At 39.4% G+C, this 25949-nt stretch overlaps 2 protein-coding genes across 4 annotated transcripts in view; both read right to left on the bottom strand.

Annotated features, from left to right (window-relative positions):
* The window catches only part of LOC118278074 (protein unc-79 homolog), a 64940-nt gene extending 52865 nt beyond the window's left edge, over positions 1-12075 (bottom strand). For 2 of the 3 annotated variants that reach the window (XM_050700161.1, XM_050700176.1), the window contains exons 1-2: positions 11439-12075; positions 11255-11360 (exon numbers count right to left, since the gene is read on the bottom strand). In XM_050700161.1, the coding sequence (XP_050556118.1) occupies positions 11255-11315 (61 nt within the window). In that variant the 5' untranslated portion in view covers positions 11316-11360; positions 11439-12075. The remainder of the gene's footprint in view (positions 1-11254; positions 11361-11438) is intronic. The other variant, XM_050700162.1, reaches the window with a different exon arrangement.
* Positions 12076-12624: 549 nt separating this feature from the next.
* On the bottom strand, positions 12625-16179 carry LOC118278085 (transient receptor potential channel pyrexia). The gene has a single exon (XM_035597153.2). The coding sequence runs from the start codon at positions 16127-16129 to the stop codon at positions 13211-13213; it is 2919 nt and encodes a 972-aa protein (XP_035453046.1). The 5' UTR covers positions 16130-16179; the 3' UTR covers positions 12625-13210.
* Between the last annotated feature and the right edge of the window lie 9770 nt (positions 16180-25949).

Below are 25949 nucleotides of genomic sequence, written 5' to 3'. Positions count from 1 at the left end.
CATAAAAGACCCCTCGCAACTGCAACGGTCAAAGGACCCTTTGTCCATCGGATTAATGTTCAGTCCACTGCATTCAATTTGCATATATGTATACATAAGGGCAGATTTTGATTATATACCTTATGTACTTTCATAGGGTTAACTGCAGGGTATCATTGTCAATAAGGCGAATATAAGTAATAATAAGTGAAGAAACCAGGTCACGATGCAATAGTTAAAATTTTAACTAATCGTCAAGTAAATATACATCTAGTACTTACTTAGCACGTGAACTAACCTAAACTCTCAATTCTTTGTAGCGCTGAATGGTGAACCGATCACAAACTATTCATAAATCGCCCAAAATAAATTACTCGTATTTCAATATTCCGAACCCCTTTAAACCAATGTTATAGGTTCCAATCACAACTGATTACGATTCAATTTATATTGCACTGGACACTAACAAGACGCAACCGCACGCACTCGGGACAAGCGCGCACTTTCTACAACCCTCGGCTGCCGACTGAGCTCTCATCTGCCCCGAGCGTAGCCTTACCGCGTCCGTCATGTAACAATGCATCCTACAATTTGTACGTATACCCTCATTTAAAGAGATAATTCCTAACAACTACCGTAAATCGTATCTAGACAGATAATAGTTTTATTAGTTCGTTTTTGTAACCCAATTAAGGTTAACTAGACGTAATACGTAATAATACAAACAAGCAATGTCAAAAGAACGTAAGTTCATAGACTTGTCCTTGGCTATTGAGAACGTTCCCTTTTCTGCGTATTAATTTGGCGACTGTTAAATCGCCCTCTTTATATTAATATAATTTTATCTGAGGTATTGACAAGGTTTCATAAGATTGGTTTTTTGAAATATTAAGTATAATAAGTAAAAGAAATTCTTTTTAATCTTTGAAGTTTAATTAAAGGTAAGTTATTTTGTGTTTTGAATAGAATCAGGCTTCATGATCCCCTACCCGCGGCCCCTGCCTTTGTATTGCGGACGACATCTTGTTTCGTCGCGCCGCGTCCCTATGTACTTACACGTGTTTAACCCACGCGTCTTGTTACTCGTAAACAAACCTATCAATTACGTTCCGAAAATAATAAAAATATTTTATCATTATAAGAAGGTATCCACAAATAATAAACAGACTAAAGTTACTGTAATGTTTTTCTAGTTATCTTAAGAGGGACTGATTAATGAAAGAAAAGTTATCGGACGTTTTGATAGCTAAAATTCTAAATAAGATTCAATATTCCGATAAACAAGAATAGGCTCAATCTTAAGTCAGGGTCATATAACATAACTGACGAAATGTGAAGATTCTTCTTTGAACTAACTGAGTCAGAATAAGAACCTAGCATTCTGATCTAAGTATCTTATAAACGCGTCAAGTATTCGAAGCCGTTATTTTCAAACATCACGCGGTATAGGAGAAGTCAAAGTCATACGTCGTATCCGTCAAGTACCTAAGAATACGAAGACAAAGTCAGGAAACTATATGAAGTTACCTAAACTCACTCGTTACTAACTGTAACTCTTCAAGACAAAGCACTAGGTAGTTCTATATGCTACTTGCATATATAGAACTAATAAGTAACTGTGGCACATTTATTGAGGGTCGCGGGACGCAAGCGCGAGGCTCGCGACGTGGGCGGGGCCACGGCGCTGTGGCACCGATTTTTCGACCGCGGGACGCATGTGCAGAAAGCCAATCGATCGAGCGACCCTCCGCTCTTGAGGGGCGCGGTCGCGGTGCAGCGGGAACTCGCGCATGCGTCCCGCGGTGGTGCCAACCACGCGGTCTTGCACTATTAATAGATTTCCATGGAAAATCCTATGGAAAACCCTAGCTTCGGAGATGGGATTTCGAAGACTTTCGTTTTAAAGTGCTTACTGAACACGAAATAGATATGAATTATATTGTTTGAGGGATCTTAAAATGACTTCGGACACATTTAAACAGTAATGGGACAGTTTGAAGATAGACAAAGGGATTCAGCAGATAGTTATTCCAATTCAGAGAGTCAATAGTCTACAGAAGGTCTTACCAAACCAATGAAACAAACAATTTTGAAAGTAAAGGTACAAATAAAAAAGCAGAATAGATACTTTACGACAGTTTATTTGCTAAACAAAGATACATCATGCAAGTTCACAAGAAGACAATTAACTACAATACATTGACTACATTTCCAACTTCTAATTACTTAAGACTAAGACAAACACAGAACTAATATTTTCGATACCAAATCTACATACATAGACAGACAGATAGAAATAGGCACTATGAGTAACATACTGTAAGCAAGAGACAGAACAAAGGAGTTCTCTTTCCTTAGCCAGAAGAATGAGAAAATCCTAAGTGCAATGAGTCTCTTATTTAATAAAGGTATATAGAAAAGACTTGCTTAGGCAATGTTACCCATTGTGCCGCAGACATACATACACAGTTAAGCACACACATATTGTAGAGGGCGGCCAAGTCATGAAGACAATGTCATTTTGAGCAGATTTGCGTTTTGGACGGAAAGTTTACAATATTTTACTGTTTTATGTTATAATTTGACAATTACGATAGATATTATAAAATATTACATATTCCAAAAGATCATAAAAAATACATAACAATTTTAAACCTTATGTCTTGTTTGTTATTAGGCACATAATATATTTTTGTATAAAATAAGAATATCAAGTACATATACATAGACAGACAAACATATAAGACAGGAATAGCAGATATAGATAAGAAGGAGAAATGATAGACCAAGTTTCCCAGGACAACCCCACACCAGGATAAGCAGCGGGATGGTACGGACAGATATACTGGTTTAGCCAACATTTTAGAAAGGTGAGCCACACAAACAGGGAGCCTGATTCTGATAAACTAAGCATATGGTCAAACTGCATACAAATAATACCCACATTTAAATACAATTGAAGCAATTAAATTGTGTTAGTAGATACCTATTGAAATCTCAGCCAAAACTGCAAATGTTGGACGCCCCGTATTGGTAGCACTGGGAGACACGGTTCACACGACTCGCTAGCTTGAGCGCCCGCACGGTAATGAGCCGAACGAGGCTTTTCAAAATGGCCGACGCCTCACCTGCTTACCTACGCGCATGCGTAGAGGTGAGGGGTGAGGGGTGAGAGGTGAAGGGTGAAGGGTGAGAGACGACTAGAATTTTCTACAAAATGGCGGACGACGCGACGGTTTAATAATTTTCGGGCCTAATAAATTTGAGTTGTAATAAACGGTTGACTGTTTATCACAATGGCGAGCAAAGTTGAGAAAACACAATCGCACACACGTATTATATGGGATCGACTTTGGCACGGATTTTCTAAGATAGATAATAAACGAACACGACTTGTAACGGCACAGGACTCGGGATACTGAGCTTTACAACAAGAGCGTACATAGAGGTCGACACTGTCGACAGCTCACCTGCGCGCATGCGTGTTATGCATCTTTGTAAAGGACGCCGCGGACGAGTATCGATTAATGGCCAAAACGGTTACGCCACGTGGCATCTTAACTATTGGTCATTTAACAATGAAAGGCAGGAAAATGGATTAATTTGCAAGTTAAACAGTATAAAGCAAAGAATTTCATTTCGCGACTTGAAACATTAAGCTCCCAAAAATCAGGTTACCGAAGACGACTTTGCTAAAAGGCCGATAGTGAGTTACCATGGGCAAGACGAGTGTATTGATTTTTCTAAAAATAAGAACCGTTACGCCGCGTGGCTATCGTATTGACAATTTAGAAGTTCCTTTTTCTATTCAAACTTTCCACCAAAAAGTCTTCTTTCTTTCGTAGGACACACGGTAACACACGATTTATAAATATTACAGGCTTCTAGAACACTAATTTACAAGAATTTGCTACGTGGTCATCAACCTCAACAGGTCACCTATACGCATGCGTCCTATGCAGCTTTGTGAAGGACGTGTCCGACTTGTATATTTTTTTAGGAAACCTAACTATTTACTCGATAAATAATTTAAAACTGGAATATTTTGTTATATCGCATGGGACCACATTTACGGAGTTTGTGGTTACATTGTTCTATAATAGGGCAAACCACGTGATCGATGGCTTTTTTTCTATTTAATACGCTCACCATTTTGCAAGTCGTGATGTATGACATAACATAATTACACAACTATTAAATGGTAAAGACTCCCGTCAGCAGAACAGCCATCTAATATAATATAAGCTGTACGAATCTAATATGGCCGCGCACACTCGCGCCCCCTACAGTGCGGTGTCGCGTCATGTCAACTTAGATGAGAGTCGATTTTATTTTTAGAAAACGGTTATGGCACGTGATTTTTAACCGATTTTCGATATACTGCCTTGAAAATACTTGTTACTAGGTAAAACATAAACGCAAATTGTAACTGACTTATGTACCGGGACTGAATCGAGTAATTCTTTGTTACGAGGCCAACTCCGCGCATGCGTGCAATGCAGCTTTGCAAAGGACGCCGCGTCGGTACCGTATCGATTTTTGCAGAGAACCGTTACGCCACGTGGCTTGTCTATTCGCCATTGTCCAGCTACATACATCTCCTAATATTGGAAAATGTTTCTCAAGTCACATTACCATAGCGCGACGATCTCTGGCCACCGTAAGTGCGGGTCAGCAGGGGACTGGGATGCCGTCTCTTCCTTCTGCGAAGCAGTCATGCTAGCTAAGGAGGAGGCGGGGAGAGACACTCCTGGCGTCGGGAATCGTGGGACGATCTCCGGCCACCGTAAGTGCGGGTCTGCGGACGGTGAGCAAGGGTAGTTGGCCGCCCGAACAGAACCAGACCCGTGCGTGCGGCGCGTCGCATTCTGCGCGCGCCTCAATGAGCCATCAGACCACCACAGATGGGGCCCAGTAGGGCCTAATCCGGAGCTGCGGACTACCTAGCGGGTTTACCGGGGCTTCGGCTCGACAAGCAGGAGTAGGAACGGGGTGGTTTTTAGTCAGTAAGAGTCTGACACTCCCTCTCGCCTCGCTCGAGGCGGAAGAAGTCATTGGATGATTTTCCCCACTCAAAAAAAAAGTGCGGGTCAGCAGACGGCGAGCAAAGGTAAAGGAAAGCTCGCCGCCCGACCAGAGTCCAGAACCAAACCCGTGCGTGTGACGCGTGCGCGGAACGCGACGCGCCTCAAAGAGCCATCAGACCACCAAAGATGGAGCCCAGTAGGGCTGATGCCTGATCCTGAGCAGCGGACTACCTAGCGGGTTACCGGGGTTCCAGCTCGAAGGGCAGGAGTAGGAATGGAGTGGTTTTTAGTCAGTACGACTCTGACACTCCTTCTCACCTCGCCCAAGGCGGGATAAGTCATTGGATGATTTTCCCCTATTTAAAAAATAAGTCACATTACCACCAAGTTTCCTTGTATTGTCTCGGACAATACTCAGTCGTAAGTTAAACACAACTCTGTTTTATTCAACGATACTTTGTCCGCCATTTTGTGATTGGACTCCTTCACTATGTTTAGAGGTTATGTTTGTCGTTGGGGCGAAATTTTAACACGATATCTCAAACCAGGAAGATATATTACCGGACAAGGAAAACTAACCACAATTATTCACACACAGCCCGATTCAGACGAAGTTTTTAAACGCGACGTTCTGTTAGGAAGTTCCTATTTCAGCCATCCGCCATTTTGAAAAGAGTTATAACACAGACAAGAACACGACATGTCTATCTCAAGGCTCCCGGGATACTAAACTGAACAAGACCTCGCTATGAGGTCGACACACCTGCGCGCATGCGTCCTATGCAATTTTGCGAAGGACGCGTCACCTATGTAAGTATCGATTTTATCCGAAAACGAGATTCGAAATATCTAGAAAACGCTAAGTCAGATCACGTGATCAACATTATCTCGTTTACACAAACAATAACGCGACTTGTAATAATAAAGGCTCCCGGGTACTGAGCCGCCCAAAAAGTCTAAAAATAACCAGCCGCCCACCTGCGCGCATGCGTGTCACGCGGCGTCCTCTCGGGCGTGGTTCGAATTTTCCTGAAGGCAGTTGAGCCACGTGGTCGCTCAAACAAAGAAAAGATTTGGCACATATTGAAACGTAAAAGAAAAAGTTTAACGTTTTAAGATGTGGTTAATGTGTTCAATGAGTATCTGTCGTATTCTAATCCATTCTTAAATTACTTTTAGAGGTTATAAAACGGTTATACCACGTGGCCGTTTACTATTTTCTACTGAATTGTCTGAAGTCGTAAGGAAATCTACAAGACTACTAGGCGGAAATTTCATCTGGGCACAAAGCAGCCTGGGCAAAGCATAACGGTCGCTCCGGGACTGTATTTATTATTTTTAGAGAAACAAATTCGCCACGTAGCTGATTAAATGACTATCGATTTTCCAGGCTTCAGCTAGCAGCCCACCTGCGCGCATGCGTACCTTGCGGTCGCACCTAGGGCGTGGTTCGAAAAGCCACGTGGTTACTTATATTATAAAGTATCCACCAATTTCTATTATTTTCATGTTTAATTAAGACTCATGGTCCAGGAACCTAAAACATGGATAGGTCATTTGCGCGTTAGCACAGGAAACATGTTCGAGAAACACAAACAGTCGAACAGTTATGTTGTGTTTCAATGTGTGAGTGAGGTTACCGGAGGCCCAATTCCCGCCCCCCTTCCCAATCTTCCCAATCCTACAACAACTCCTAAATTCCTAACCCCCAATAAGCCGGCAACGTACTTGTAACGCCTCTGGTGTTTCAAGTATCCATGGGCGGCGGCGATTGCTTACCATCAGGTGATACGTCAGCTCGTTTACCGGCTTGTTTCATTAAAAAAAAAAACTTGTGAAACCGAACACCATAATGATATTAACTTTAACACGACTTGTAACCGTAAAAAATTTAAGATTCTCAGCTAAAACTTTGCTGCGAACGAGACTGACTTATGCACTTGCCTGCATCGCAGCCTTGACTTTGGCCCGATTGAATTTTCCGTTCCTTAACGGTCACGCCATTTGGTTACTTCAGTTTCAGAAGAAATTACACAAAGCTTTGGAAATAGGGTTCGTGGTTTTCGTCACTATTAAGACCTACAAACGTCACTATCTTGAGAGCTTGATTCTTGACACAAGTGCTCCAAGTAGCGTATTTGAATGGACGTGAATTACAGTGTCATATAACATTTATAAGTTAACGAACTGCAAGCCTGCAGTATTTACTGAGCAACCTATGCCGTCGCAAATGATACCGACATAATAGCAGACTGCATAACAAAAGGCGTTTTAAACTATTAGAAGTATTCATATGCATCGGCATACTGATTAAATAGTATTACTAGATTTGCTATGTTGTAGGGTATCAAAACCAACACGATAGTAAAGGCAGAAAATAAAATGTTTGGACTTTTTTTTAGCTTCGATAAGTCTGTGTTTGGCCACCAATCCTCTTACTGCCAGAACGGCGAAGCGAAGATGTGGCCGACGATGGAGCACACAGACCTATAAAGTTCCTATTCACTCTGACACTGAAAAGACCCGGGTTATATTTCTCAGGACAAATAGAAGCCGGCAGATTGTTCCATTCCCTGGCTGCACGGATTAGGTACTCACTCACTCGACTCACAAAATGACGTCAAAATTTAGCCATTTTGAATGTTTATATTTTTAAAGTAGCCAGCATTGCTCGCACTGTAAAAACGAATCTAACGATGTCGCATACGTTACAATCCTCTCAGTAGTAGTAGGTTACGTTATATTTCTACGTAAGTACACACAACATACATACAAACTCACAAAAGCCATATATCTCCTTGCAAAGTAAATTCAAAAAAGTAAGATATGTATATGTTTACCGACTGGCTAATGTTAAAATAAACATAGAAGAAGTCTTGATTAGACAGACATCAAAAATAGCATTGAATGCGGCGCGCAGTGCGATTTGAGTGTGTTTTGGACGCTAACTCCTAAAATGGCTGTCCCACGCTATTTTTTTAACGATTAAGGGTTTTTAAATCTATAATTTGATAACTATAAAAAAAAACGATTATGTCGAAATTACTCAAAACTAGATTTGAACACTTCACTTCCGATTTTCTACTCGAAAAAAAAATCATTTTTTTCCAAATTAGAATCTTGATACAAATAATAAGCATCGCAAAAGTACAGACTTCAAGTTACAAAATTTTTCAAAAGCCCATAAATTGGCGATCAGTCACAATACAAAAAATAATGCGCGTTCGCGTTAATATCCACTAGACGTATAACTCATTCAAATATAAAGAAATCCTTTGATTCTGGTTATCCGGTTCACATGGAGTGCGCCATTAATAATTTAGGTAATATACCTACAATAATTATTCAAATCAACTACACTATTTTTTAAACACAACACATTTACCACCATAACTATTACCATTCGCTACTCTTCTCGCGGGTGCCCTAATAGCCGACTAAAGGTAGCGTGTTTGACAGAGACCTTTTAAACTGCGTTCAACCCGTATGATACAAGTAACTCAAATTATTTTGTTATTTTGGTGTTCCTGTAAGTCTATAAGGCATATTGTAAATAGTTTTTTTCGTATTTAGTCTCTGACTTCCATGTGTTAATATTATGCATACCTGTTATTTGCATGGTTACTAAAATGCCATTATTTTGTTGGTTATGTTAATTGAATATGTGGGTGACTGTGTTGTTGGTGTGCTTATTGTCAAATAAATAAATACTACTACCGCGGGCTGTTAATGTTCATATTGAAATTGTTAATATTACAACTGTCGAGTAAGAGTCATAGCAATTGGCAGTCCATTGTCTCTGCCTACCCCCATGGGAGACAGGTGTAAAGTTATGTAAGTATGTATGTCGAGTACTGATTAAGTTTTTGTTAGGATATCTGACACCTATTTTGACATAGTTAGTAGTTATTGAAGATCCATTAACAAATTTATTATTTCTATTTATTTTTAAAATAAACATTGCCGACATTATATTTTTTTCTGTGTCGCGGGTACATTTACAAACACATAATTTCTAATACACATAATAAGATCCACAACAACATTTTGTGGACTACACAAAGTCCATCCGTGCGGGAATCGAACCCGTCACACGTTGCGAGGCAACCGGCAGCAAACGTGCAGTCAAAACATCAATCATTACACATCACATCACACACTTCACATTTAACGAGGTTAGTAAAATAATATGGTGCATTAAAATCATCTGACTGTTTTGGACTACGGACTCACAACATAAATTGTGAAATGTGAGTGTACATTGTACAGTGGTATTACGTGCTGTAATATGCACCTCTGCCTACCCTTTCGGGGATAAAAGGCGAGACGATATTTATTTTTATTTTTTTACTATTAAAATCTTCACGGCTTGTCAGTTACGGGAAAAAGTTAAAGTTCAAGAAGTTGCATAGCCGTGCCTGATCTCCTACACGCATGCGCAGAACGCGGCAACGCATCAGACTAGCCACGCGGTTTTGAGTTTTCCAAATTAGATTAAGTATCTTTGTAAGTTGTGTACCTAAATCGCCGTTTATAGGTTTTATAATTCGCTAATAGCACTACTATACCGCCTTGGACGGGTGGTCGCAAGTATGGTTGCTGAGCAAAGGGTTTAGGTTCGATTCCCGGGTGCCTCATTGGGATAGGTAGATACACAGATTGCTAAATATTGACAGAAGTAGCATGGGATTAGAAAAGATTCATAACTACGTAGATATTAAACATAACTGGCGCCTCTTCGGAGAATAAAATAGCGTGATATTGTTTAGCTAATAACAACCGTCTGGCTGTGGCAATCACAACTGCTAATCTCGAGGTCCTAATGATCTTAGATGTGATACGATACGAGTATTATTAGATTTTTAAAGTTTTAAAATTAATATTAAACCGCGGATAGCTTGAACTTGCAGCGAATTATCACATCGCGAAACCGCCGGGAAATCATCTGCGCGCATGCGTAAAACCTGACTTTAATTTTGGTTATAAATTTTCCACAAGAAAATTCATAAAATTTGACTATTGTTATTATACTGGCTACATTATTCAATTTTAAAATACAACACAATATTGGCTGAGACTCAAATCGCAGTTTAAAAAAAAGACACACATGCTTAGCGATACAGTTTGGCCACAAAATTAACAGAATCAGAGATACATATAACACATATTGAAACAACAACAGGGTATTTGTTTCCGTAGAACTAAACACACAATGTATGGAGAACATTCTAGGGTCGGGCAAACAACGGAGCAGGGTCGGACACCAACACCAATCAACCTATAGGTATACACACAAGAAACCTAGAAGGGAAACAGGGTTACCATCCTGAAGTATTATGTCTTTGTATTCTTTCTTTTTATGCTAATTACATGCACAATTACGTAGGTAGTTCATATTGTTTGTAGTAGCCCTGATTAAGTTGTGTCACTGTCTAGGCATTTTGTGCCTTATGACTGCAAACATTTTTGTTAGCAATCATGAAAAAGTTAAAGAATTTTATTATAAAGTCAATGTCTAAGTCAAAAGTCAAAATTATTTATTTCAAATAGACCAGGAAGGCACTTTTGAATGTCAAAGTAAATATTATAATATTAAAATGTCTGTATAAAAAAACAAATGCTATTGCAGTAATTCATTTAGGCATAATTAATTAAATTAGCAAGTAGAATAAATTGCATTTGCAAGTAAAATTGTTATTTGGATTAGCACACAAGCTGTTGACTTTAAAAATTTAGAATATTTTTATACAGAGCTGTGGCTTCTGCCAAGCCCCATGGGACAAAGGTGTGAATTTAGGTAAATATTTACATTAGAATAATATGCCTAAAATACCAAAAAATAGACTACACTTGGTTATAAAGTACCTACAAGCAAACTATGTTTATTTACCAATTTTGCCTCTATTTTTTTTTCTATAAATAAACATATTCTAATTGTTTTTTGTTATAAGTTGGTTAGGAAATTCTATCTATAATAATATACACAAATAATATTTACATCCAAACTGCAACTGTATGAGCAAAAAAATATTTAAAGTTAACTAGCGTAATGATCCTACAGTTTATTTTTAATACTTTGTCTATCTAATAAAATTACTGGTTTTAGTGGGGACTGTGCACACAAGAAATAATTAAAAAATCGCTATGTTTAAGACACAGATGGTAACCCCAACAGTTGAAGGGACAAGGCAAGCTAACGTGCCGGAACAAAAAGTGCCACAAAAATTAGCTCGCTTGTACGAGCTCACCTTTCAAGCTCAGCTCTGAATCCGAAACCGAATACTGCATGGTATCCTGTGGTCCCTGCATTTGGACACATATAAAGCACTACTCAACGACGCCCCTCATACAACTCTGAAAAACAAACGCGTTAATTTCCATGCAAGGCGTTCACTGAATTTAATTGAAGCGCTAGAACACAGGTATACTCACATGCCGCCGCCCGAGTTCCCATGTTGATGAGCTGGATCTTGAAACTGCCCTGCATTGGAGCACCGGGTAGAATGACCCGCTCACCGAACTGCACTCAAATCAATAAAGGTGGCGAGCCCGGCGAGATGCAGGGGTCGTAGGTAGGGGCAGTAGGAAGGGGTAGTTCGAAAGAGACAAGACCTGAATCTAGATATCCTGTGCTCTTCAGGCTATTGATTATCGACCGGTTTATGGCGGTCCGCGCATGGGTAATTTACGTCAACATTCGACATTGTTATTGTTATGTCAAGTTAATTTAACGTCAAATAATTTATGATGTCCGGTCTGGATAGTGCATCCGGTGCATCCGACATCGATGACGCACTTTTTCTTTTGTTTATTCACCACATTTTTCTAGATTCCAATTAGACAATGAAAACTCATACAGGAAAAATCATAGCATTGGAAAATTAAGAGGTTATTTTATGATATTTTTGCTATTATCATACAGAAATCAAGTTAAAACGTGGAAATTCAATGTGAATATATGAATAATCCCACTATAGTAAATCACTAGATAGATAATTCCACGTATTTTAAAGCTTTTATACACAAATTCAGGCAAAATATGTTTATTTTCGTCTAATAAGAATCTCGGTCGACCCTTCACAGCTGTCACTCGAGTTGCGCGCGAAACATGGGGCGGGAAAGTGGAATGGGGTGACCGGCGCGAACGTGGGCGGGAATATTCAAATATTCAAGTTTGGAATGGCGCGGTTCTAATTATAGGTAATCGCTATGTTCTACTTTTTTATTGTTTAGTTTTAATTTAATGTAGACAATGGCGCCGTTTTAACTTCTCTTGTCTTTTACTCACAACTAATATTCACGATATTCAATTTCATTTAGCTAAGTAATAGTTATCTAGTTATTCAAAAATTCCCACAGTCGGGCGTAGATTTAAAAACAACGAAACATGTCTTGGATATTAGATAAGTAATTCTTACATGGATATTGATATATTTTAAAATTAGTTGAAAGTAGGTAATGTAGGTATCTAGGTATCTAATGAGTGTTTATTAATGAGTCTGTAAACATTTTTCTTCGTACAGTTACAGCAATATTCAATATTGTTACAATGTTTAGTTTATGAGAATCAGTAACCTACGTTTTCTTTGTTATTATCTCATGGCAAAAAAAAACTCCATTGTACGTTGAAAAATAATTTTATTGACACGATTAATATCACAATAGAATCTATTATAGTATAATATAAATTACCTACAATCACAGTGTCCAGTGCGTTCAACGTCAAACAATAATAAAATATACCAGCTAGACTCCATTCATTTACAGTTTAATAAATAGATACATTACGTCAATATCGCTTACCCAATAGTTAGGCCTAACCTCTTTACAACTAGAACAGTAAATCTTAGTTTGGGACCAGCCCTTAATGGTACCTACCTAATCAATTCCAGCGCCACACTACTGTGTATGAACGGAGTCTTCGACTCCTACCCCTATTTCTACATAATAATTACACCGAAAATAACAACAAAACCTCATAATATTATCGTAATTATATTACTAAAACTAATTAAAATGAATGACGGTATAATACCTATGTACCTAATGGAATTTCTATGAAAAAAAAAACAATTTAAAAGAAAAAAAATATCACCACTCAATAAGAATTTAAGTCAGACAGTCATAGCGAGCTGTACAATACGCACTGTAGTTTATTGACTTGTGTACAGTGGCATTGAAAGTAAACGGCTGCCATTATATCATCAAAGGTCCATCGCGCCGGACAACGCTTGCTGTAACACAAGCTGCTGGGCGTTTATCAGTTTCTTTAATTCTCTCACTTCCTGAGTCAACTGGCGCACGTTCTCCGATGTTTCATCCAACCTGGCCTGGAGGCTGCCCAGCCCCGAGGAGTACCCGTACTCTCTGTAGCCCGAGTCATTGTTGTTCTCGTACTTCTTGAAGCAGGAGTACGCGCCTGTCGTTGACCCGCTCGATGATATCGTGTGACCATATTGTTTCCTCATTTTCGCTATGTCGTAGGCAGCCATCATTATATCCCGCGGCAGTCGCTTCTCACTCGGGTTCAACGGTTTCACGCTCAGCACCACTCGGTAGGCCTGTGGAGATACTAGCGCTGACGAGTGCAGGATCTTTAATAGACATTTCGGCAGGTAACCGTTAAATAACGCCAGCTCCATGTAGGATATCAGCTTTGTCTGCCTGACCAGCTTAGAGAGACCTGCAGTCTTCCTCAACCCCTGAATATCGTGAACAGCTATACCTACTAGCAGGTTCATAAGAACTACAGTTACGAACATTAAAAATAAAACATAAGTGATTTGCGCTGAGAATTCCAAGAGGACAGGCGGATCGTTACCATCTGGCTCGTTAAGCAATAAATCTAAATTGAGTTCGCCAATCATCATCGTCAAGACTGTTATAAAACCCATGAAAGGGTTCGCGAATGATGAGGAATCGGGGAATATAACACAGAAACTTATAGTAAATCCAATTAATATACAGGAGTAGGCCATCAATAGTTTAGCGAATTCCTTTTGAACTTTTTGGTACATGGCGACGTAGGTCCCGAACACCGGCAGTTGTCCTATCATCATCATTAAGTTTGTCCAGCCCGCGAGCACCGCGAAGGCACCGACGTGGTTCTGCCAGGTGTACGTGATGTTAGTGTAGATATAGGATATGAGAAACACGCTCACAATCACGAACCATTCAATAATATTCTCAGATTGCATCAAATATTGTTTCACAGTAGAATATCCGGCGATACCGTAAACTTTCCTGAATATCTCAAATATTGTGATACCGGCTAGCACCCACCACTGCATTTCTATTACGAACGGATTTTTCCGCAGCAGATCTCCGAGTATGGATTGCTTTTGACACAATTCTTGTTCTTGAATCGTTTCCTCCATATCTTTACTGCCGTTGTAACAATTGTGAGCCAGAGCAGTCAGGACGTACAGTGTCAGACAAAGAACAAATATGAAGCTAAGAAACAGACGAGCTACGTAATATTTACGTATTTTCTCCCATTTTATGTGTAAGAATGCGGAACATAGTGGGTGGAGAAGGACCTCTTTTTGCCCTTCATCGACGAAAGTATTCAAATAACTAATCTCTCGCGGGTAGCAGGTGTGCAGTATGCTACGAAAGTCTAGCTCGAGTTCGACCTCTCTATTGCTCGTCTGGGAGTGACGTAGTGTAATCGCACAGTCTAATTTTCTAGTTACCATCGCTAGAGACGCCGGTGTTTTCCGAGCTATTACATTAAGCGCCGAGTTTCCTTTTTTAGATCGGGTCGTGACGTCAGCGCCGTGGTAGATTAGTGTTTCCACGCACGCTGATAGCCCGTCGAGCGCGGCCAGATGCAGTGGCGTGAAGCCGTATTCATCTTTCTGATTCACGTTCGCTCCCCAACTTATCAAAGTTTCGATAATATCGCAAGCGCTATCGGACTTGCCTATAGCGGCGTGTAACGGGGTCCTCATGTCGAAGTCGTTGGCGTTCGGTTCAGCGTTTCCTTTCCTCAGTAAGGACTCTACGCACTCCAAGCTCGACGACCGAGCAGCTAGGTGGAGGGCGGTAAACCCTCTGTGATTTTTTAAACTGGCATCAGCACCTTTAGATAACAACAAATCTACACAATCCACGAAGCCGCCGTCCGCGGCCAGATGTAAAGCAGTCGACTCTCTGTCACCGACGCGCGTGCGCACGTTGGGGTCTGCGCCGGGCGTCTCGAGCAGTATTGTTAGACACTGGAACATTCCTAAATCAGCGGCTAGATGTATAGCGTTAGTGCCGCCCGGCTCGATTTGATTCACGTCGACACCGTGGGATATAAACAATTTAAGGCATTCCACGGAGTTAGCTCGCACGGCACAATGGAGCAAGCCTCCTTCACAGTTGACGTACTTCACAGCGCAATGTACGGATGCACCGCGACTGATTAGCAAATTAGCCACTTGCACTGAGTTCCCGAACGCGGCACAATGGAGTGGAGCGAAGCATCTCGGCATGTAATTAGGGTCCGAGCCACAAGACAGCAGGTAGTTAGCGCATTCCGTCGAACCACTGAAGGCCGCTACATGGAGCGGGGACAGTCCTAGGGCATCGAAGTACAACGGGTCGGCTCCGACCTCAATCAGAGGCTGTAGTAGGTTTGCAAGTTTCAAGAAGGCCGCCCAGAACAGGCATACATTCTTCTCAGCTTCTGTTGCTGTCGAGAAAGTAGTTGCAGCGGAATCTGCGGTAATGACCCCGGTCTCTAGCTCGTCCAGTAATCGCAGACGTCCGCCGACGGCGCGCATCTGCTCGTGCGCGCTCTGACGTAACGAGTCTCCGCAAATGTGCGCAGTTAGGTCGAGAGGAGGTTCTTCGAAGCTGTCGTACATGTTCGGGGCACTCTCGGCGGGAGGCGAGGAGCCAGCGTTGACGTACTCCAGGTGCCCCATGGAGGGATAGGCTCGTTCGAGAGACTCCTCGTCGATCGGAGGGTGCGGCTGGTGTTGTTGTCGAGCAGGGGAGGAGAGGACGCGGGAGATTCGAGGTCTCCGGTCCATGTCGGAGCGCGGGAGAGTCCTGGGACGGGCGTCATCTTCGTCAGGCTGTCGGCGGCGCGCGAACCAGCGCGCGCTGAGCAGGCGGCGCGTGGTGGGCATGCGGGCGGCGACGCGGCACTGAGCGCCGAACGCCGCTATTATGCGCCAATTGTGACCGCAGATGAATCGCGCGCACCTTTTCGCTTTTAGGTTACTTACAAACTCGGATAAGCCACCTTTTTAACCACTTTGAGCGACTTTGTAGTTTAATGACCAATTTATCTCATACCTTGGATCTGGAACATTGTGCGATGTCTAAGAAATACTTATATTCAGTTTCACGTAGATAACCAAAATAAACTAAACAGAACGGTTTGCTTATGCGCTTCATTTCTGTCAGGAAAATAAAGGAAATGATTGATTGATTTAATTATTGAGTATGCGTTTAAAACTCAATCACCGCACCGTTTACATGATCTTTAGTGGTACGCGATCAATGCGTATCTACGGATATATAATGAACAGAGACTAACACTAGCGATGTCCAAGCTGGCCAGTCGCTGGTCGTGCAGCCAGCCTACAGAACATCAACAATACCCCTGACAAATGCGTGTATTTACTAACATTTCCCGTGGTGATATCATTGTGGCCGAGACTTGATATCTACCATCTCACAAGATCTCGGTCATTACCGCTACTTACTAAAAAACGTGCCATTCCGGTTAACTAGGAATTATAGCTGGTCGCCACTATAGATTGTAATCTGGAGACGACAGCGCGGCATGTGACTCAGTTTGCTTCTTCTGATCCTTCGAATTGACTGATTCACCGGTTAGGTACTTCTGTCGTGTTAACTCGTGTTCCTTAATGTGAGGATCGGTTCTCTTTGTAGCACGTGGTCGGTGATTAGGTTCAATTACGCCTAAAAAACGAACAATGTTTAACTATCTGTCTGTTAAGGTTTATCTATTGACATTCACACGTCTTTGCTGTTGGTAGTCCTGTAGTCACAACATCAGTTGGTAGACAGAGAGTTTTAATATCGATCCAATGTTTCGAGTAAAATATTTTTAATATCCGACTTCTCTGTAACAAGGTTTCTTTTGATACCTAATATGGTCAATTACTTGGTGGAATTCCACGCTTGGATCCCTTTCAAAACAAAAGACAATTCTACAGAATCTGCGCCTGACCTGTCGCACTTAATGGATCACATTTCACAGGAATCGGAACTGTAAACGTTGCGCAATAGCCGTGTGCGTTTGCGCAGTTTAAGTGTATCTTAATTAAATAATTAGACTTGTACCTATATCCAGAATACATTTTCCAGTAAACTTGTAGGTAATTTACTTGTTCGTGAGAACGGAAACAATTAGCGTTCTTACATACAGACAATGGGACATAACATATTAGGTGGACTTATGTGATTCAAACAAATGTTTAGATAGATTGCTAAACTTGCCATAAGAAAACATCAGTGTTTGTTTAAAGGACAATAAGACAAGGGCAATAACATTTGAAGAACAGTAACATAAATAACTAACACGAATTATTATGATCGCTTAGAGATTGAAGTTCCTTAGCATTTATTCTCCCCGAGATACAGGATTATGAGCTGCGGACTACCTAGTGGGTTACCGGGGCTCCGGCTCGAAAAGCAGGAGTAGGAACGGGATGGTTTTTAGTCAGTAAGAGTCTGACACTCCCTCTCGCCTCGCCCAAGGCGAAAGAAGTCATTGGATTATTTTCTCCCTTAAAAAAAAGATAGAGGATTATCCAAGTTTGAGGGCTAATATACTTAATGTTGACACTAAAATTTAAACAATTTGTGGTATAGTATTAAGAATACTAATGTAAAGTTTATTATTAAATTTTATTTTCCATTTGCGGTGTGAAAAACATTTTCTGTGTTTACGACAGTTTTCTTAAGTCGTGTAGTCACGACATATTAGATTATTTTTTTCTGCGGAACGCAAATAGGTATGATACTTGTAGATACCGGGGAATATAGTGTTCTCTGATAAACCTGAAGCTTTTGATCTGCGTTCTTCAACTCGCGTTTCATACGTCAAGATATAGCAAAGGCCCTTATGTAGGGACAGCCCTTAGTCCAGCAGTTGATTATCACAGGTTGAATATTTTGTGCTAAGGTGTTGATTATCAATCACCAAATTAATTTCATACTTCTCCAGTATACAAACTAGATACAGTAGCAGCGCGACAATCACTGCGTAGTGTGTTTCGGAATACTGCTCATGAATATGAACCTCTAACATGGCTTGAAACTAGTCGAGTTCCTCGTCAAACAGTTACGTGAGTAAGCCGATAACATAATATTTTTAGTAAACAGGATACATTTCTTTTGGTTTGTGAAATACTGAGCTATCTACTCTATTGTTGCATACACGACTGCAATTCTAGTGACACAAACAAGGAACAATAATTGGTTAGGGGAAGTCCCTAGTTGTTGTCTTATTGCGCAGTCACTGTTTTCGCACAACATGGCAACACGCGGGCTAAGTCAGTTGCCAGGATTATAGAAATACATACAGTGGCTAAACTATATACCTACTAATATGGTGAATGTGGTGCTTATCTATAATTGGCATTAGCACATGATTTTGTGTTTTCATCTTGTTTTTTTATTAATGTTGGTGTTTATCTGTTGACGTGCGTTAATAGTAATCTATACTTATAATAAATCTGTAGAGTGGCCAATTCTGTACATGAAATATATTTTCAAAATAACTATCAGCGGGTGATTAGTGATCGATACTGACGCCAAAAATGCAATCAGATTTTTTTTTGTCTGTCTGTATGTCTGTCTGTCTGTCTGTCTGTCTGTCTGTATGTTCTTTATAGAAATAAAAACCACTCGACAGATTTCAACGAAACTTGGTACAATTGTTCTTCATACTCCTGGGCAGGTTATAGTATACTTTTCATCACGCTACGATCAATAGGAGCAGAGCAGTGAAGGGAAATGTTGGGAAAACAGGAGAACTTACTCCATTTTTTAAGCTTCCGTCGCATGTGCAGCCTTAATGGTTAAAGCTACACAGAAATCATGTATGACGGAAATGTTCTCCTTAAAATTGTTTAAAAAATAATCCACGACAGCAAATGTCTATCTTTTATGGTTGACTCACAATAACACGTATAACTCCCGATAGCTTATCAGTTCGGAGCTTTCTGATTATATTTGTCTACTCTTACGTTTATAACACTCTCATTAATTAATTAATTCATTCATTCATTCATATTATAATAAATCTGTAGGAGGGTCAATTCTGTACATTGAAAATATTGAAAGAATAAATAGCAGGGGGTGTTACTGGATCGATACCAAACCCAAATATGTGATTAATTTTTTTTGTCTGTCTGTCTGTATGTTCAGGCATCACGTGAAAAGTAACGGTTCGATTTCGATGAAACTTGGTATAATTATACCTTATTATACTGCGCATAAAATTGGATACTTATTATCCTGAAAAAAATACGTAGAAAAAAAATCTTTATTTTTCAGTTTTATTCTACAGAACGCGAGCTCAACAGCAGTAGCTCAATAGAGGGATCTCCTTAATTATTATGGGCTTCGCCGTATTTGGGTCCAATAGATATTTATAAGATGTCATTGTCAGAGTTACTCAAAATAGAGAAATAAAACTTCCACGCGAAGACCGACATCCGCGCGGACGGAGTCGCGGGCGGAAGCTAGTGAATAAATATAAAAAAAATGTTCAAAGGCTAAGGCAAATTCATCGGATTGAAACCCATAGGCAAAGGGAGAAGGAAGGAGAAGAGAGGAGAAAAAGAGAAGTTGAGGTACGACCTTATAGACGGGAACCGCTTTAATAAATGATAAATGATATTTAAGTACTTTTTGCAAATAGGTTACCAAATAACACTTTTACAGGTCAATCTCCAAAATAACTTGATTCGCAACTGTATAAATATTTTTCCCGACCCAAAGATCGAATCTCTGACTCATAGAGTAGCAACGAGGCCATAGATGTTTTTAATTTAATTTTTCTGTGGACAAGGCAGTCAAAGAGGAAATTGCATTGTTGTAATAAAATTGAATCTTGAAACTAGATACTGCGCAAGCTCATAATAAGGATAACTGTTTAGATTTCGACATTTATATTTGTGTTTTGCGTATAAATTATGGTCATAATAATTATAACCTCTATTAAACTTGTTGACCTTTTACAAGGATTTTTTTAATACTGGTATAAATAGACCAGCTGACTTCCGCTTCTTCTGAAGTTTAACATAGACACATACTATTCTTCAAACATATTTTATTTTTTAAAACGTGTCATTGCAAACATACAAACTACAAATTCACATACATTCCACACAGACCCGAAACAATAATTTGAATTTCAAAGAATTGTTTCGAGCAGCAATCGAACTCGTGACTCGTTGAGCTGCAGTCATTTGCTATTCTTTTTTAAACGTGGGGCAACCACACTAGGATTTTCCACTGTGTCGTTTTTTCCAATTTGTATGTTTGTAAAGGCACCCCCTTTACAAACATACAAATTCACATACACAGGACATCCAGAACTTAACATCACACATCACACTCCGACATCATTACAACATTACACTACAAAAAATAAACAAAACAGAATCCGCAGAAGCGATGTAAGCAGTGCAAAACTGATTCATAGAATTCCATGGAACGGATTATTCCAATTCGATTACCTATAGCATGGCAATTGGTTACCGGTGCGGATTTCCGCCACACTGGTTACATACAAAGCACCATGGTTTATTGTGCGATGCTGTGAATACTTCGGCGGTTCGGTCCCATGGTGGCCCATAATTTGAGGTCAAAGTACACGTGTCGCATGATTGTAAGCTACAATGGACTGAAGATAATGGCCACTTTTAGGCGTAGTTTGACAAGTGATGGTAAGTTTACCATGTACCGTGCTAGTCATGAGAAAAGATTCGATCTGATATGCGTTGGCGCAGTGGCTAGGTGATTTGTGATTGGCTGTGACTACGTGTCGCTGGTTCGAATCCTGCACATACAGATACCTTATACACCGAAGATATTATAGATAGGGACGATTGTTTTTGTGTTGAAATAAAAATATCCTTTATTGTTGCAATTTGTTATAACATTGGGTAAACGTGTTTGGGGAACTACTGTTAAGTTTTAGTTTTAAGTATGCTTGTCCTTTGGTCAGCAGTGGACGTCTCTCGGCTGATGATGATGATGATACCTGTCCAAGGAGACCCCGCTCTTCCATAGTATTTTTTTTTTTACAAAATTAACAGTTTTAGTGTTTACAAAACATAAAAGATATTATATAGGAAAAATTGTTATTGTGTAGTATTTGTTATAAACGCACCCTTATCATATAAAAACAAAGAGGTTTAAGTGTGGGAGAGCCATGCTTCGGCACGAATGGGCCGGCTCGACCGGAGTGATACCACGGCCTCACAGAAAACCGACGTGAAACAACGCTTGCGTTGTGTTTCGTTGTGTGAGTGAGGTTACCGGAGGCCCAATTCCCCCCTTCCCAATCTTCCCCATCCCCGATTCCCGAACAAAAATTCCTAACTCCCAAAAAGCCGGCAACGCACTTGTAACGCCTTTGGTGTTTCAAGTGTCCATGGGCGGCGGCGATTGCTTACCATCAGGTAATACGTCTGCTCGATTGCCGGCTTGTTCCATAAAAAAAAAAAAAGGGCAATGTTTCTAAAAACAGAAAAAAAAAACACTAACAAACAAATTCCTAATTTGCCAGTCATCATTAGTAGGGAAAATCTTGTATGAAGAGGGATTGCAAAGCCCGATTCGCTACGGGCCCTAATTTGCGTATCGTTACGCCATTGAATTAAGTAGGTACCCGCTTCACAGAAAATTTGCTATTCATATTCGCACAGGTGTGCTGTGTCAGCCGCGCGTTGTTAGCGCAATGATAATTATCAACAAACAAAAATGTGTAAATATGCTTAGTTACTAATTTATAAATATCAGATTGCAGTCTTCTTTTTAAAAGCGTATTAGGTAGGTACCTTAATGAAAACTTAGGATTAAAATGAGCCCCTAAAATGACCAAGGGCTCCGGTTCGAAAAGCAGAAGTAGTAAAGGGGTAGTTTTTAGTTAGTAGGAGTCTGACACCCCTCCCGCCTCACCCAAGGCGGGAGAAGTCATTGGTTGATTTTACCGCCTCAAAAAAAAAACGACCCACCAACGACCATGCGTTCACCTCTCGTCTAATAGCCCTAAAATTATACCTACTTTCCGATACACGATATTTATATTTCCACCTAAAGAAAATTTTGTTTACGATACACGAAATTTTGTAGCATGACTCTTTAAGATATTTACATTACCTACATAATAAAATCTACAATGGGAGCGGTCACGGTCATCTACCTAAATAAGACATACATAAGTATCTATATATCCAGTATAGAGATTACTCGTATGACTTAGGTCAACTAAATAACAGGTAGTATTCGTCCACAGAAACATAATACAACTAAATATCGGCAATTTTTTTTTTACGTTGATATGTCTGCGTTTGCGCGTCTGCGCCGTAACTGCCAGGACGGCGAACCGAAGATGTGGCCGAAGATGGAGCACACCGACTTAGAAAGTACCTATTTACTCTGAGCTTGAAAAGACTCGGGTTGTATTTCTCAGGAAAAATAAAAGCCGACAGATTGTTCCATTCAGTTTCTGTACAATTAATAATAGCTGTTTACAGATTCCAATTGCAACATCCTTGCAAAAATATACCCTATTCAAGTTCTAAGCTTTTCACTGCGGAACAAAAAATATATCAAAAGGAAACCATTTTTAAATAACAAAAGAACATTTTTTGACCAGTGGTCCATTATAATGGCAGAATCACTGAGAATTTGCTGGACATTTTTGTTTGAAGAAAATCGATAAACCAAAATGACCTTTATGTGATGAAAAATTAAGTATAGTTTTGTTTAGCATAGGAAATAAATAAGTTTTTTGTTATAAGGAAATCGATAAACCAAAATGACCTTTATGTGATGAAAAATTAAGTATAGTTTTGTATACTGTAGGTAATAAATTGGTAAGTATATCATGTTGGTATTAAATCTGACCTTGTTTATAGAGCTTTCAATCAAATGGATCTCACGGCAGATGTATAGCGAATTTCGAGGGGGGCCTTTGTGTCAAAATATAAAAGAACGTATTACAAGTTTCCATGGTCATTTACCAACCATTTTAGCAAATTCAATGATAATGATCTCACTGGGAATTATATTTATGGGCTTTTGAAAAACTGTGTCGTCTGGTACCTACAATATTAAATCTTGAATTGGCAGCTGGATGTGTAATAATGAAACCAGTTTTTATTCAGTTTATATCAAAAAAGAATTTTCTTTTTTTCTCTTTAGTCGAGACTTTAAAAGGGGGGTAATTTGTTTCACAATCACGCTTTCTACAGTTATAAAATTCAATGCTAAGTATTATTATTTACACGTCACGCCTTTGATCCCCGAAGGAGTAGGCAGACGTGCAATGTTTTTAACATATTAAATTACCTAAAAATAATGGTTTATTTGCGTAAAATACTGAAACAAGCTCTACTAGTTTCGAGTCACCACTGCTAATGAGGAAGAGTCCGTCTATGACTGGCGGTGTAGTAGAGAGTAGTGAGTTATACCCTGATTTTTAGAATATTTGCATAATTTGAAAGGACTGAGTACTTAACATATGGGGCATGACCAATGCTATTGTGCAGCGATTATGCTTGTTAACATTTAGTTCCGCTATTTGAGAAATATTGAGTTTATAAAGTAGGGGGTCGATTGATACAAGGATGGTAATCTGGATTACCTGGGCAGCCCTAATTTTTTCACTTTCGTGACCGCTTTAATAGTAATAAAGTAAACTTTTATGCATAAATAAAGTCCACATTGTGAATCACTCAATTAATGAAATCCTATGTTGAGACATTATATTTGTACCTAGTTATCTAAGACACAGGTTAGTGCAAAACCTCTATAAGTAATACCATTTTGCAGGTCCCTTGATGTCTCACTTAACAAGGTTTCACTGCCAAATGTTAGGCATGTCGAAACCAGCGTGCTAATCAAGGGCGGGGAACCCTGTAGATTCAGGTAATCTTTTTAGGTATAACCCTAGACGCTAAGCTACAGTGGGCCCCACATATAGATAAGTTGTCGAAAAGGCTCAGCTTTGCAGCATATTTGTTAAAAAAATTAGAAATTTAACTGATGTAATACAGCGCGTCTAGTATACTTTAGTTATTTCCATAGTATCATAAATATGGTATTCTCCTGTGGGGGAATGCTGCTGACATTCAGTCTGTTTTGTGCTGCAGAAGCGAGCCATTCGATCAATTTATAATCTTAGTTGAGGCATTCTCTCAGGGAACTATTTAAAGAAATTAATATAATGACTGTTGCCTCTCAATATATCTAGAAAATATAGTGTATGCTCATAAAAACATAAAGTATTTAAAAAGTACAGTGATATACACAATACAACACTAGAAATAAAAATAAGTATGTTGTTCCAACTACTAGACTTAAGAAAATAAGCGGTTCGTTTAGATGTCACCTATACAATTTTAAATAAAGTTCCCAGCCATATTCAAAGTGAAACCTAGGTAAATTTAAAAATGTTATTAAAGAAAAACTTTGTAGTTTATAAAATAAAAGACTACTTGGAGGATAGTCAGGCTTGGGAATGAACTGCTATAATGTCCACACAGGTCTTGCTGACATGTTTGTAACATATAGTTACATTTTTTATACAATTTGACATTAACTTAAAATGACATTGTTTTATATATATTTTTTTCCTTTTATATTTTTATATTTCCTTTTAAAATTGTTAGTTTGAGGACCGTGTGAAACTTTTGCTAGTCATTTTATTTTTAGTTAATTATATTCTGACAGTTTGAGCATTTGTGTGGCCTACCCAAATGTTCTTTTGGTTGGTTTTGTTCGTCGGATCGTTCAGTAACAGCCGTCAGCTGAGCTTATTGTAAACTGATACATGCGTACTACCCGCATCTGTATAAGTCCGCTCAAATTGTTGTGGTTCTTTCCTCAAAAGACCACTACAGAATCAACTTGCACGGTTCTCCGATCTTTAATTGATTTTGTCTGGATTTAAAAGAGACTATGACCTCTGAGTTTGTTTCGGCATTTCTTCTCAGAGTAGTCGGATAGGACCGGCCTCATCTAGTATTTAGAATACGTGTAAAAGTGTTACCTATTTGCAGAATAAATATCATTTATCACTTATCATTTATCACTGTATTAGAGAATATTTTATTGTGATAACCAATCTAACATCATGCAATCAGCTTTGAGGCTACAAGCGTGTATTTAGAATAGAATATGATGTTAACTACATAGACTAAGGTATGCTTTATGACTAAAACTCCACAATAGGTACTAAATTCCTTATTCACACGATTTATCTTCCATGAACAATGGCATTCCGATTATATCTTATTAATTTAATACCTAAAGATGTTATACACCGGGAGGTTCTTTTATAGATAATTTTAATACCTATCTGCCTTTAATATAACCTTCTTCTTTAAAATCCTATAGATTTAGTAGTATGAGTAGATCTACTTACGTCTCAAGCGATCATATTACTTACTATCTTCATTCATCCTCTATTTAACAATAAGGCAGTTCTGTACCCTTAGTACGAGGCTCGAATAAACCAACCAATCAAAGCGCCGAACGCGCTCCCGTTTCGATTACTTTAAACGTAAAGCAAACTCATACTTAGGATACTGAGTAAAAGCAAGCTGATAAAGATATTGACAATAACCAGTGCTGTGTTTTAATCGTGCTAACTAGGTATATTCAGATTTTAGTATGGATCACAGTTAGATAACACGATACGAAAATACTCGATACAAAAATGCCTTCAGCCCC

The sequence above is a fragment of the Spodoptera frugiperda genome, chromosome 18, assembly GCF_023101765.2.
Source record: "Spodoptera frugiperda isolate SF20-4 chromosome 18, AGI-APGP_CSIRO_Sfru_2.0, whole genome shotgun sequence".
Lineage (NCBI taxonomy): Eukaryota > Metazoa > Arthropoda > Insecta > Lepidoptera > Noctuidae > Spodoptera > Spodoptera frugiperda.
Note: the sequence above shows the minus strand (reverse complement) of the source record. Positions and strands in the feature narration are given on the sequence as shown.